General features: G+C 63.3%; 5 protein-coding genes across 5 annotated transcripts; 3 read left to right on the forward strand and 2 right to left on the reverse strand.

Moving 5' to 3' along the window:
- Positions 1–200: 200 nt before the first annotated feature.
- On the reverse strand, positions 201–3,143 carry MNEG_1749 (hypothetical protein; the record flags this gene model as incomplete). Its single annotated transcript, XM_014049763.1, has 6 exons — positions 201–1,673; positions 1,835–1,927; positions 2,103–2,245; positions 2,496–2,723; positions 2,877–2,961; positions 3,093–3,143. Coding segments are annotated over 6 exons (2,073 nt in total), but the record flags the coding sequence as incomplete, so codon positions are not given.
- A 373-nt stretch (positions 3,144–3,516) lies between these two features.
- On the forward strand, positions 3,517–6,051 carry MNEG_1750 (putative Uncharacterized protein C20orf4 like protein; the record flags this gene model as incomplete). The annotated part of the gene is made up of 7 exons (XM_014049764.1): positions 3,517–3,642; positions 3,836–4,036; positions 4,227–4,361; positions 4,527–4,622; positions 4,928–5,132; positions 5,300–5,673; positions 5,878–6,051. 7 exons carry the CDS (start codon positions 3,517–3,519, stop codon positions 6,049–6,051), a joined length of 1,311 nt encoding a protein of 436 aa, XP_013905218.1.
- Positions 6,052–6,385: 334 nt separating this feature from the next.
- Positions 6,386–6,595, reverse strand: MNEG_1751 (hypothetical protein; the record flags this gene model as incomplete). The annotated part of the gene is made up of 1 exon (XM_014049765.1): positions 6,386–6,595. The coding sequence occupies one exon, from the start codon at positions 6,593–6,595 to the stop codon at positions 6,386–6,388; it is 210 nt and encodes a 69-aa protein (XP_013905219.1).
- A 1,596-nt stretch (positions 6,596–8,191) lies between these two features.
- On the forward strand, positions 8,192–9,572 carry MNEG_1752 (Inner centromere protein; the record flags this gene model as incomplete). Its single annotated transcript, XM_014049766.1, has 6 exons — positions 8,192–8,230; positions 8,308–8,391; positions 8,514–8,591; positions 8,718–8,942; positions 9,139–9,222; positions 9,390–9,572. 6 exons carry the CDS (start codon positions 8,192–8,194, stop codon positions 9,570–9,572), a joined length of 693 nt encoding a protein of 230 aa, XP_013905220.1.
- A 147-nt stretch (positions 9,573–9,719) lies between these two features.
- Positions 9,720–11,476, forward strand: MNEG_1753 (hypothetical protein; the record flags this gene model as incomplete). The annotated part of the gene is made up of 5 exons (XM_014049767.1): positions 9,720–9,861; positions 9,985–10,173; positions 10,440–10,629; positions 10,800–11,000; positions 11,182–11,476. The coding sequence occupies 5 exons, from the start codon at positions 9,720–9,722 to the stop codon at positions 11,474–11,476; spliced, it is 1,017 nt and encodes a 338-aa protein (XP_013905221.1).
- Between the last annotated feature and the right edge of the window lie 1,006 nt (positions 11,477–12,482).

Raw genomic sequence — 12,482 nt, forward strand, 5'->3', positions numbered from 1 at the left:
AGGGAAGGAGGGGACCCGGATGGAGGGATGTTGGTGCAAGCTGTGGAGCAAAGCGTGTCAAGTCAGCCATGAGATAGGTCGCTGCTGCGACACGCACGTGGACGCCAAGCATCACCAGGTGGTGTGAAAAGTGGCAAGCAATGAGGGCAATGACTGCTGACAAATGCATGGTGATCAAGGTACGCAGGAGACTACCGCACCTGGAAATCGGCAAAGGGGTTGACCGCCCGCTCGTAATGGGGAGCGTAGCGGGCCTCAGCACCCCCCACGGCAGCACTTGCAAGGTTAGCAACCTGCCCAGCTTGCTGTCGCTTCCGCCGTCCAGCCAGTTCAAACGCCACCGGTCCACACGAATACCGCGCAGCTTTTGACTCCACATGCTGCACCCCCAGGCTGTCCACACGAATGATGGTGGCGCCGGCACCGCTGCTGCCGCCGCCACCTCCCCCAGCCCCGCCGCCTGCCCCTGCTGAGGCGGCCAGCTGCCTGGTCTTGAGGAACCTGATCTGCTTGACAAGCTCCACATTGTCAGCAGCCAGCCGCTCGCTGCCGCTATTGAGCTCGGCGGCATGCTGCTGCAAACGGCCGCACTCCTCCTCCAGATCCAGCATACGGCGCTGAAAACGGTCCCGCTGCCGCACCACCACGCTCAACAGCTGGCTGCTGCTGGTTCCATCACCGCCAGCAGCACCTCCCCTGTCGCCGTCGTCATTGCTGTCAGCCGACGCTGCTGCGCGTCCCATCAGCCTTTGCGAGTTGCACTCAAGGATGGCAGCAGAAAGGTCTCCCCCAGAGTCGGCAGCGCTACCGGCTCGCGCGACGGCGGCTTCATCGCGGCTGATTCCGCCACAGGCTGACGCCACCACCAGGTCCTGCTCAAGCTGCCTCACAGCATCCTGCGCCTCTTTTAGAGTAGACTGCACCTGTTGCAGTTCCTGCAGCGCCGCGTCCCTCTCACCTCGAAGCGCGTCCGTGGTGCGCCCAGCTGTGGCCAGCGCGTCCGAGAGCTTACTGACCCGCTCTTGCAGCTGGGCCGGCAGGTGCCCAGGGTCAACAGCCAAAGCCGTGACAGCGGCTTGCGCCGCACCGGCCTCCCAGCCCTCCTGTTCCAGCTGCCGGCCCACGAGCGCAGATAGCGCAGCCACCGCCGCCGTCGCCTCGGCGTACTGCTCCGGCGCTGGCCGCCGCTGAACCTCACTCTGCAAGCGCGAGGCCTGGGACTCCGCTAAGTTGGCGCGGCTCTCCAGCAGGCGCATCTGGTGCTCGGCCTGCCGCAGCCGCGCAAGGGCCGAGTCGAGCTCAGTGCGTGCCTGCAGCCGCTCAGCATCACGCGCCGCACCCAGCACGGAGCTGCGAGGCGACAGAAGGCCATGCTGCCGCTGTGGAGACTGGGCCTCGACGCCGCTGCCCTCACCAGCTTCATCATCATCCTGCTGTGCGGGGCCCTCTGCGTATTGCTGCAACTGGTCCGACAGCTGCTGCACCTGTTGCTGCAACCGCACTCGCTGGGCACTTAAGCCGGCCACCTGGCGCCGCAGCTGATCAATCTCATCCAACGCCGCGGCATGATCGTCAGTGCGCGCAACGCCGTTGGCCTCCTCCTGCTTTGCCAGAGCGTCAAACAGCTGCGTCTGTGAGGCGTCGTAGTCCTCCCGCAGCTTGGCCAAGGCAACCTGCGATCAGCGGCGGATCAGGGCCAGTAAAACCTCATGACAGGGAACAATGCACCAGTGCGCTCAAAACAACCGTGGGGGGGGAAAGCACAACCTTTAGCTCAGCACCCGCAATGCAGCTCGTTCTCTCCTCGTATCACCCCCTCCTCACACTCGCCTACCTGCAGCTTATCAGCCTCCTGTGCCTTGGCCCTCAGCTGAATCTCGCTCTCAAACTTGGAGCCCGCCGCTGCCTCCAAAGATGCCAGCTGAGCCTGAGGATGATGGGGATAGGGGTGGTCAAGTGCGGACGAAGGAAGGCAGTCGACACGCGCCCAGAGCACCCAACACCAGGATGGAACCGCTCTGCAGCACGCCCCCTCCAAAGTAAGCGCTAATGCCTTGTCGTCCTGCTGACAAGCAGCCCCTTGCCATACATCTGCCCCACACCTGCGCCGCCTCCAGGTCCGCGCGTGCGCGCGCCCCTGCCGCCTTCTCCTTTTCGTGCGCATCCACCAGCTGCTGCACTTCTGCGTCATCGGCGCGGGCGGCCTTCAGGTCGCGCTGCAGCTGGCGCAGCTCCGTCTCCAGGTCTGCATGGCGCGCACCAAAAAAGGCCGTGACTTGGGCGGCGTGTCCAGGCGCCCAGGCTGGGTTGAAAGGGCGGGCTGAGAAGGCCCAACCTCTGGGCGGTGCCGCAGCCGACTGCGGAGCAACGCAGGTGAGCACCCCACACAACGCGCAGCAGCGCCGCCCATGCCGATGTGTTGGCTGCAGCACTGTATACGGTATAATGATAGGCAGGTAAACACTGTCACACCATTCGCCTGCACACCCACCCACCTGCTGCGCGCTTGGTCGCCGCTGCTGCCCCTTCCAGTGCTTGCAAGGGATCAGGCAGCTCGAGCAGCGCCGCTACGTGCTCACGCAGCTCATCAAGCATGCCCTGGCCCCTGCCTGAAGCAACGCCCTCCTCCAGCTGCTCCAAAGCGCGGCGCAGCGGCGCCTTACGACCCTCAAGGCCAAAGGCGGCCCAAGCAGCCCCCGCGCTGGTGGCCACTGCCGCGGTGGCTGCGGGAGGGGCGAGCGGTGGCAGCAGAGAGACACTCGTGCCACCGTCTACTTTCTAGCAGGTGACGGTTGGCTGCACGCCATACGCCCTACGCTCGTACATGGCTTCTCAACCCGAAGTTGCCCAGGGCTTGGATGCCCACCAGGCCCCACCTGCAGCGCTCAGTGGCGGGCGCTGCGGGCCCGTGGCTGCGCGGCTTGTGGGAAACTCTGGCGCCAGGAGGTTGCCATCGACCACCTGCACGCAACATGTGCCAATTGTTGAAAGCCCAGCTGTGTTTTGTAAAGTGGGTACTGCAGGTCGGATGCACTCATGAAGCAATTGCAGGTGCCCCTAGACATCAAGACAGTGCCACTGCGCTCCCGGACCTGGGCTGCGGTGGTCTGCAGAGCAGTCTCCAGATGCTTGAACAGGTCCATCAAGCTATCCTCTTTACTGTGTGAATGCTTAGAGCACCTACAGCGGTTGTTGTGCAGCTGCAGGGTACCTCACTGTCGTACACGCCATAGTGCTGGCTGGACGAGTGCCTGCGGTATGGTGAGGGAATGATAATCAATTGCGCGGCACCTCCAAACTCCCGCTTTCATGTGTACCGATACCGCTGTCTTTTCAGCGAGATCACCGCTGTACAGTCATCGCAGCAGCACCAGTATCCTCCCCCTTCGTAGGATACAGTAGCAGCGTCGCCATCGCTATCTGTTCTTCCACACGTCCGCGTGGTACTGCTAGCTCTTCGACCACTGGCCGCCTCACGGCACCCAAGCGCAGCGAAGCGTGGGGCGCACCAGGCAAATGGTGCAGGCGGCCCCGTACCAGGTGTCCCTGGACGCGGATCACGCGCGGCAGCTGGCCGTCACCGGGGCGGCGCTGTTGCTGCTCGATGTTCCCCAGGGCACGCTGCTGGGTGTCGACCAGCAGGTGGGTGCAAGGGCCTCACGAAGCTTGAGCTGACGGCGCTTGTGCCTGTGTACGGCCAGCAGCAGGGGGTGCTCGTCTGGGGCCCCATCTCAGAGCTATGATCCAGGGAGCTGGTGCCCCAAGCCATTCCTGCTGCACTTTCCTGCCAAACAATGCCATGTGCATGGACACCTCCGACTCCCTCTGCGCCCAGGTGTTTGTGGTGGGCCCACGCTTCAAGGGCCTCAAGATGCTGCCCCCAGGGGTGCACTTCCTGTCCTACCAGGCAGCGGGGCGCGACGGCCGTGTCTCCCCTGCCGTCAGCACATTTCTGGCACTGAAGCCGCGTGACGTGGTCGTGCGGCGCTGGGATGCAGCTCAGGAGGGTCTGGTGGCCCTCGCTGACGAGGATGAGGTGTGCAGGGGGAAGGGGGGGGACAGATGTCAAGGGCTGGCTGTTTTGATGTGGTCCAATGGCCAGGGAGCGAGCAAGGATCGTGGCGTCCGTAACGCTGGGTGTGAGGCTCTTATGCTGACAGGACGGATTCTCACCTTGCCGGGCTACTGCAGCACACAACACTGGCGCCTCCTCTGCACCCCGGCAGGTTTCAAGATTTGCTGAGGGCGTGCGGCGTTTCGATTTTGACAGCAGTTTGGCTCCCTACGACTTGGCAGGCTGCTCTCAATGGCATGGCCTGGCATGCTTCATTGACGAGCCGCTGCTGCACAGGCTCACGCCGGTGCGTGCCTGCGGGGGCGGGCAGACGCGCCGGCAAGGTACTCACCTGTTCAGCCATGCTTTCAAGTCGCTGCAAGTGCAGTCCGCCAACATAACCAGGCGTTTCCCCTCAACCATATCCACACTCGAGTCACCCCCTGCCATCCACTTGTTCTCCTGCCGCCAGGTGGGTGGTGAGATCAGCGTGATGGCCGAGGCGCTGGACCCGGACCTCATGCAGCCACGCACCGAGGCGGAACGGCGGCTGGTGGCGCAGCTGCAGGTGGGTCGTGCGCAGCTTGCGCCAGGCTGCGACAAGCTGCACCGGTGGTGCATGGCCGTGCAGTCGTGACAGGCTCCTGTGCCCACAAAATGGCAATCAACTCCGCCTCGAAATGTGTCGAACGCCATCTGCAGGAAGGCGAATCCCGCAGGCAGCAGCATGAGGGGCGGGGGGCAGCGGAGATGGACACTGATCAGCCCCCGGGACGACCCGCCAACACTCACACTGGCTGTGACGGCGCGGCGTCCACATCGGGCGCCGCCAGCTCAGCGGGCAATGAAGCCACAGCACACCGCACGCAGCAGCGGTGGGGCCGCTGCTTCTACACGCGATTGCCGCGCCTCGTCAAGACCCCGGGAGCCAGTGGGGCTGAGCTGACAGCGCTCAACCTGGACAAGACTGCGGCGCTCGAGGAGGCGGCTTCTCAGACGGGAGATCCGAGCGGCAAGGCGCTGCTGGGGGAGCTGCAGTTTGCCTACATCACTTTCCTATTTGGCCGGTCCCTGGAGGGTGCGCGGAGTATTGGGGCTGTGGCCCAGGGACTTTGCGTCAGGGCAGCTGCGCTGTTGTGAGACGATGTTGCATGGCTGTGCATATGCACAACCTCCACAACAGCAGGGAATTGATTCCCTTTCAGTAGCTAGTGCCCAACACGCTGCCCCGTCGCGTGCCTGCAGGCTTCCTGCAATGGAAGGCGCTTGTGGGGCTGTTTTTGGATTGCCAACGTGGTCCCCTGCTCAGCCACACGGGCCTGTTTGTGGCCTTCTTGGCCACAGTGCAGCAGCAGCTGTCGGCTGGCCTTGGATTGCAGCAGAAGCCGCAGCGGCGGCAGCAGCGGCGGCGAGGTGGTATTGGGGAGGGCGAGGGTAGTAGCAGCGACGACACCGAGGACGAGGGCGACAGAGGTGCTAGCAGCGAGGGTGGCGGAGCGCTAGGGCTGCCGCTGGTGGAGGAGCTGCTGCCTGACAGCTTCCTGCGGCGCCGGTTTGGAGCCTTTCTTGAGGCTCTGCATGAGGAGGGGACAGGGTCGCCGCCCGCACTGACGCAGCAGGTGCGGGTCAGAAGCAGGGGTGGGGAGGTGTCTTTACAGTCAAGCTTGGGGTGCTCGCGCCAGCACGCCTGCTGCAGTTTGGATGTAATGGCTCAGGGGTGCTGGATGCCCTGCGGCGCCGGCGGGTTTGTATCGGCCCCGTCTTGTTGAGATGTGCGCATGCTGGGGTATCTACAACGAGTCCTAACCACCCAACGCATGCAGGCTGCGCAGCTGGAGACGCTGCTGCGTGAGCGGCTGGGCTGGGACTTCCGTGTGCGACAGCTGCCGAGCGGTGGCTGCGGCTGCTGTGGCGATGAGGAGGGTGATGACGAGGACCGGCCGGTGGTGGTGGAGCTGTCGCAGGAGGAGAGGCGGCTAGCAGGGCTGGAGATGTAACACGCCCTCAGAACCCACGCCCCCTCCCATACACACGCCTCGACGGCCTGCACGTGTGAATTAGACAGTGCGTGTCAGGGGCACATGCCATTCATTGAGGGAAGGAGGGCAGTTACAGGGGGCGCTGCGGGCGCTTCTCAGCGCTACGTGCAGGGTACAAGATACACTAGAAAGCCCTGGGGTCTAGCGCTGCAGGGGAAAACAGGTGTCGACCTTCACACAACTCGATAACACTATACACACAACAGCCACTGATTTGGCATGGTGGAGTCGCAGCATGCAATCAAAAGGGAGCCCCATCAACAAAAATGACTGCCGTTGGCAGCACGGTGCATCATGACACTGCAGGCGCGCTGGACGACACGGGCAGGCTGGCACCCGTGAGCCGCATAGCCAGTGCGTCAAACACGTCAGCCACATTGGCAGCTGTCTTGGCGGATGACTCAAAGAACAGCATGCGGTGCGCCTCGGCAAAGGCGCGGCCGTCCTCCTCGCTGACCTCGCGCTGCTCCGCCAGATCAGACTTGTTGCCCACCAGCACCATCACTAAGGGCCAGAAGAAGGGGGCGAACAGAGGGGGTGAAGGCGGGAATATTGGAGGTGTGGAAGCGTCCATCATGCATTCATGATTCACCCAGCGGCATGCGCCCGTCTATAACTCGCCCAGCTATCTGCTTCCCTTGTTGCGCACCTATAGACCCGCTGGCGTTGCGCTGCAGCTGGTCAACCCAGTATCGTGCCTTTTCAAAGGACTCGCGGCTGTTGACCGCGTACACAATCGCAGCTGAGCGGCGGGTGACAGGTACAGCACAAGGGGGCAAGACGCGAGGGTGTTAGATGTCAAGGCACTGGGTGTTGCAGGTGGTTGAGCGATCGGGGCACTCGCGTAGTGCGGCGGGACGGGGCAACTACACAGGCGCAGGTCCCTAGGGTGAGCAGCTGCTGGCATGTGCGGGCAGCTTCACGATGCAGGGGGTGCGGTCAAAGCAGCGTCATTGCACCTGCGTGGGCGCCCCGGTAGTACAATGGGGCCAGCGAGAGGTAGCGCTCCTGACCAGCGGTGTCCCTGCGTTATGAACGCCACCAGGCGACGAGGTCACAAAGCAGCCTTGAGGAAGAATGCGGTACTTGGAAGGCAATGTGAGCTACCATGCATGACATCACCAGTGAGTGCCCCCTCCTCAACCCAACTAAGGTTGGTTGTTTGAGGACCACCCCTTGTTGGCATCACCCCTTGCCACCCACCATATCTCAAACTTGAGGCTCTTGCCCTCTGGGGTCATGATTTGGTGCGACATGAAGGCGGCGCCCACTGTGATCTTGCTGCTCTCATCGAATTGCCCTCTGACGTACCGCAGAACGAGACATGACTTGCCCACGCCGCTGTCGCCCAACAACACCAGCTTAACGCGGGGGGGCGGGCCGCCTATGCCAGGGCCATCGCCGTGCTGGTGCTGCAAGCCAGGCGCACCAGGCCCCCCGCCATTCGCAGCGCCTCCTCGCCGCCCTGGCAGTGGCGCTGCGTTGGTGCAAGCAAAGCAGCAACTGTGATGCCCGCGCCCATGCGCATTGTGCAGGATGGAGCAGGCCTGGCCTCTCCTTGCACAGCCTTTGCCAAGCAGTCGTCGTTTTATAGAGAGCTGGACTTACAGCACAAGCCAAGGAGCTTGTTACACGCGGATGAAATTGGGAACACGCACCTGCTGCTTTGCTGGTAGAGCATCCCATCCCGCACCTCCCACAAAGCTTTAGACCAGGCTTGAGCTCTCTTCCTCTGCAACGTGAGCCCGTGACGTTCGTTCCTGCCTGATCTGCAGGTGACACAACGCGTCTAACAAAATTATGCGGGAATAGTAGAGCTATGTTGGTGGATTTCTGGACATTGAATTCAAACCGTCTGGCGTATCATGTCATCAAGCCAAAAATCGCAAAGGGGTCAAGCAGGTCAATCGCAAGCCAACTGCGGCTGAAAACCAGGGAACAGGCGATGAGTTAGTTTGATGCACAGTTCTATCCTCCTGCAAGGACCGCATCAGCAGCGGCGCCTGTGCGCCACACTCTGGGCGGCAGCTTTTGGCGCAGCAGCTGCAAATTAGTGCTGCGTCGCGCCGGCGCTGATGCAGCTCGGCACGGTCCGGCCATGTCGACAATCCTGTCAACCAAGGAGCGTGAGGTGCAGGTGAGCGAGCGCTGCGGCCGGAACGTACATGCACTTGTGAGTCGAAACAGCAGCCAACGTCGGCTGTGCCGCCGCAGACCCTGCTGCGCCAGAAGGATGCCGAGCTAAAGCAGGCCAACGCTGAGCTGGAGGAGCGCGGCAAGCTGCTCTACAAAACCAAGGTGAGGGCTGCATTCCGGCCGCATGAAGGGGGCAGTCCTGGTTGTCACGTCAACACTCTGCCCCTGCACCAGCTAGCACCATCACGCACGCTGGCGCTCAATGCACACACCGGCCCCACCAGGTGGCCATCGAGCAGCTCCAGGCGGAGCTCACCGCCAGCCGCAAAGAAGAGCAGGCAATCCGGGACGAGGCGCAGAGGGTGCGTGGGTTTGCAGGGCGGTGACTCAGCCGTCCTCTGGGCCGGGTGGTGGGTTCACGCACCTTCTACCGTCACGGTGGGCGAGGTGTTTGACGGGCGGCTACCCCTAACTTCTCATGCCTGCAGATATGCGATGACCAAGCCGCCGAGCTGCGGCGTGCTGAAGAGCAGCTGCAGCAGATGGAGGCGGCCGTGATGTCGCGCAACCAGACGGTGGCGTCAGTGCAGGCACGCGTGTCCGAGCTGGAAGCAGAACTGGAGAGCACACGCCACGAGCAGCGCACGTTTGGCAGTGTGTTTGCGGCAAAGGAGCGTGACCAGGCTCGCAGGATGGAGTCAATGTCTGACGAGGTATAATGGAGAGTGGCCCTGAGTTTGTTTTGGCGCCTGGCATGGGGGTGGCGGTGGAGTTATATCAGTGAGGGCGAATAGCCTTGGTGGGCGCTTCTGTGCTTCACCAGGGCACAAGCAGCCGAGCCCAACCGCTGAGGTGCTGCAGTCAGTCCCAGGCTTTCTGCTGCTGCTGCGGTTGGCCCCTTGGCTTCAGGTGGAGCACCAGAAGGAGAAGGTGGCTGAGCTGGAGCGGCTGCTAAAGGAGCGCAGCACTGCGCTGAGCGAGCAGAAGGAGCGGGTGGGTGGCTGGTGATATGGCACTGGAGGCTGGACGCCTGTTTTCTGGCAGCGGTGACAGATGCTGCACTTGGGCAAGGATTTCTAACAAGGTACCATGCCAAGATGAAGATCCTGCAAGCGCACGTGATGTGTTGAACCCTGCATGACGTGTTACACCATCTGCAGGTGTCTACCCTGCAGCAGGAGCGTGAGGAGGCGGAGCGGTTGGGGCGTGACCTGGAGGCGCGCAGCAGGAAGCTGCTGGAAGACAAGGCGGTACGCCTGGAGCGGGAGGGCGCCTCGTGGGACGTTCGTGCAGCACTCTATCACCTGCATGCCCATGCCGTCATGGACCCAGGTGTCGAATGACTCCACCCTGCCCCGCTGTAACGTTGTGGCTCTGCCCACGTCTGCTCCCCCACCCATCCACCTACCCGCCTATCACCGTAGCGCCTGGAGCAGCAGCTTGTGGGGGCGGGGGAGGAGGCGGCCACACTGCGCAGGCAGGTAGCCGAGATGGCGGCCCTTGCGGAACAGCGGGGGCGCGAGAAGGCGGCTGCTGACAAGGACTGGGGCCGCAAGTTGGGTGGCCGTGACAAGGAGCTGGTGGGGCGCACCAAGGAGCTGGACAAGCAGCTGCAGGGCGCTGATGAGCGCAGTGAGTGGCCTGGCTGCTGACAGTGTGATCTAAGAAGCGCTGCTGCTTTGTTGCCATTTGTGTTTGCTGCAACTTGCATGGTCAGCCATTTTTCACTTGGTGCTCACGTCCATCCGTGTGCAGACAAGGCTCTGTCCAAGCTGCTTGCTGAAACGGAGGCCGAGCTGTCTCAGGCCAACGCGCTGTGGCAGCGCCGGCTTGATGATGCGCAGTCAGAGTGGGGCCGCCAGGTGGCTGAGGTCGAAGCGTCCTGGGAGAAGCGCGTTGGCGGGGCGCTGAGGGACGCCGAGGGCAGGCTGGTAGACGAGGCGCGTGAGTGGGAGCGGCGGCTGCGGGACTGCGAGGCAGGATGGCGAGCAAAGCTGGCGGACAGTGAGGCTGCCTGGGGTGAGTGGCTGGGAGCATGCGGGAAGGCATAGTGTTGGTTGGAGAGACATCAGGTTGAGCTGGGTTGAGGGGTTGGTGCCAATCAATGCCCAGGGCTGACAGTGGGCGTGGAGTGCGAGCAGCAGAATTATGTGCAATTGATGAAAGGAAAGCTGATGACACAGTTCCACACCAAATTGTGCCAATCACAGGGCAGCGGTACGCCCAGGAGCGCCAGCAGTGGGAGCACGACCGCTCCGACTGGGAGCACTGGCGGGTGCGGCTGCAGGAGGACCTTGACGCCGCCAGGGCGGGGGCAGGCCTAGACGCGCGCAAGGGTCTGGCCGCACAGCTGGCGCAGGCAGATGAACGTACAGCAGCAGAGCGCGCGAGCCTGGAAAGGTGGGGCTACATCTTCAGGGGGTGGGGCACAGGGACCAATGGGCGATTGCCTCTCCTCAGCAACCCATACGCACACGTGCGCGCAAGATTCAATAACAGCCTTGTGCCGGTCAGGGATGCAGGTTGTCGCGTTCGATGGTTATTGTCGTGACTACTATTGCCATGCGCAGGGCCTGGACGGCACGCCTGGAGAGCAGTGAGGCGGCATGGGTACAGCGGCTCGAGACGGAGCAGCGGACAGCGATGACACGGCTGGAGGAGTGCCGGCAGCGTTGGGCAGCAGAGAAGGCTGCCTTGGAGGAAAAGTGGGCCCAGGCAGCTGGAGAGGCTGAGGGCAAGTGGCGGCGCAAGCTGGACGAGCTGCGCAGCAAGTGAGAGGTTGGGTGATCCCCGTCCTTCGGCTTGCAGGGTGCTGGCCTGGCACGGTATGTGCTGCTTATCATTCCAGCAAAACAGGCTCGCACTGGACCTTGCAAGGCGAGACGACTGCAGCCTTGCCCCTGGGGGGTTGCACCCCAAAGCGTTCACGGGTCTCGTGTCCGCCAACCGCAGGTGGTCTCAGGAGCAGGCAGCTGCGGACAGCGCCTGGGCCGCACGTCTGGAGGAGGCGCACAGCCGTTGGCTGCGTGAGCGCGGCGAGCTGGAGCACGGGGCTGCCGAGAAGCTGGCCTGTGCCCAGGAGCTGGCCGTGGCGCGGTATGACGCACTGCGCGGCCAGCTTGAGGGGCGGGTGGCGGCCATCAGCGAGCAGCTGGCTGGGCTGACGGCCAAGGAGGGCAAGAAGGAGGCGGCCCGCAAGGAGCTCAAGCAGGAGGTGGGCAAAGTGGCGGCTGAGTTAACAGGTTAATGGCTAGGGAGGTAGTGTGGCTGTTGGCGGCCTTTGAGGTCAGGACCAGGCAGGATGTGCAGCGACATCGAGGCTGTGCAGAGGCGGCTCGCGGCGCATTGACGTGCCCTGCGGCCCTCCTGTGTGCTGCAGGTTGAGGCTCTGCGTGCCTCTGCAGAGGAGGAGTTCCGCCGTCGCCTGGGCCTCGAGCGCACTCTGCACGAGGCTGCATCCCTCTTTCGGCGCGAGCTCTCCGGCAAGAGTGCTGAAATGCGACGACTGCAGGGCCAGGTGCACCGTATGCGGCGGCTCAGCGGCGTGGCCGCGGGTGCAGCGGGCTTGGCAGCCGGTGTGACCCTACAATCTGTACAGCAGCCGCTGTCAGCAGCAGCAAGCCCTTGTACCCATGCCGGAAGCCAAGGACGAGAGGATGGCTGCTGCGTTGCCGCGCACGGCGTCTGCTGCAGCAGCCCTCACAGGGGTGAAGAGGGCCCATCGGCGTCCCCACTGGCAACAGCGGTGATGTCTGCGCCGTGCCTGGGATCGCCCTCCACTTGTGGCGGATGCAGCAGCTGCTCACCGACCCGAAGAGGTGTGGGCGGCGGTGGCGGTGACCTGCTTAGTGGTGAATTGGCAGCGCTGCGAGCAGCGCGGGGGGAGTATGCCAGCGCGGTGCTGGAGCAGGACCGGCTGCGCAACTCGTTACTGTCATCGCTGGGCGAGACGCTGCGCGCGGTGAGGGAGGCCACTAGCAGTGCAGGGTCAATGCTGGGAAATGACACGTGTCTCCGGGGGAGGGGGGGGATGGACGCGCGCTCAAGTTGGATTCCTCATTTTCCAACTGGGAAAACACTATTATAACATTGTTTACACGAGCGCGCGTACACAAAGACAAACACTGCAATCACGGGCTCAACGACCCGCCCGTGGGGGATCCCCGCGATCATCAGATCCTGCGCCCCCTCAGACTTCCCGTCCACCAAGGCGTCCCTGCACACACAACCCCCCCCCCCCCCCCCCCCCCCCC

The sequence above is a fragment of the Monoraphidium neglectum genome (genome assembly GCF_000611645.1).
Source record: "Monoraphidium neglectum strain SAG 48.87 unplaced genomic scaffold scaffold00182, whole genome shotgun sequence".
Lineage (NCBI taxonomy): Eukaryota > Viridiplantae > Chlorophyta > Chlorophyceae > Sphaeropleales > Selenastraceae > Monoraphidium > Monoraphidium neglectum.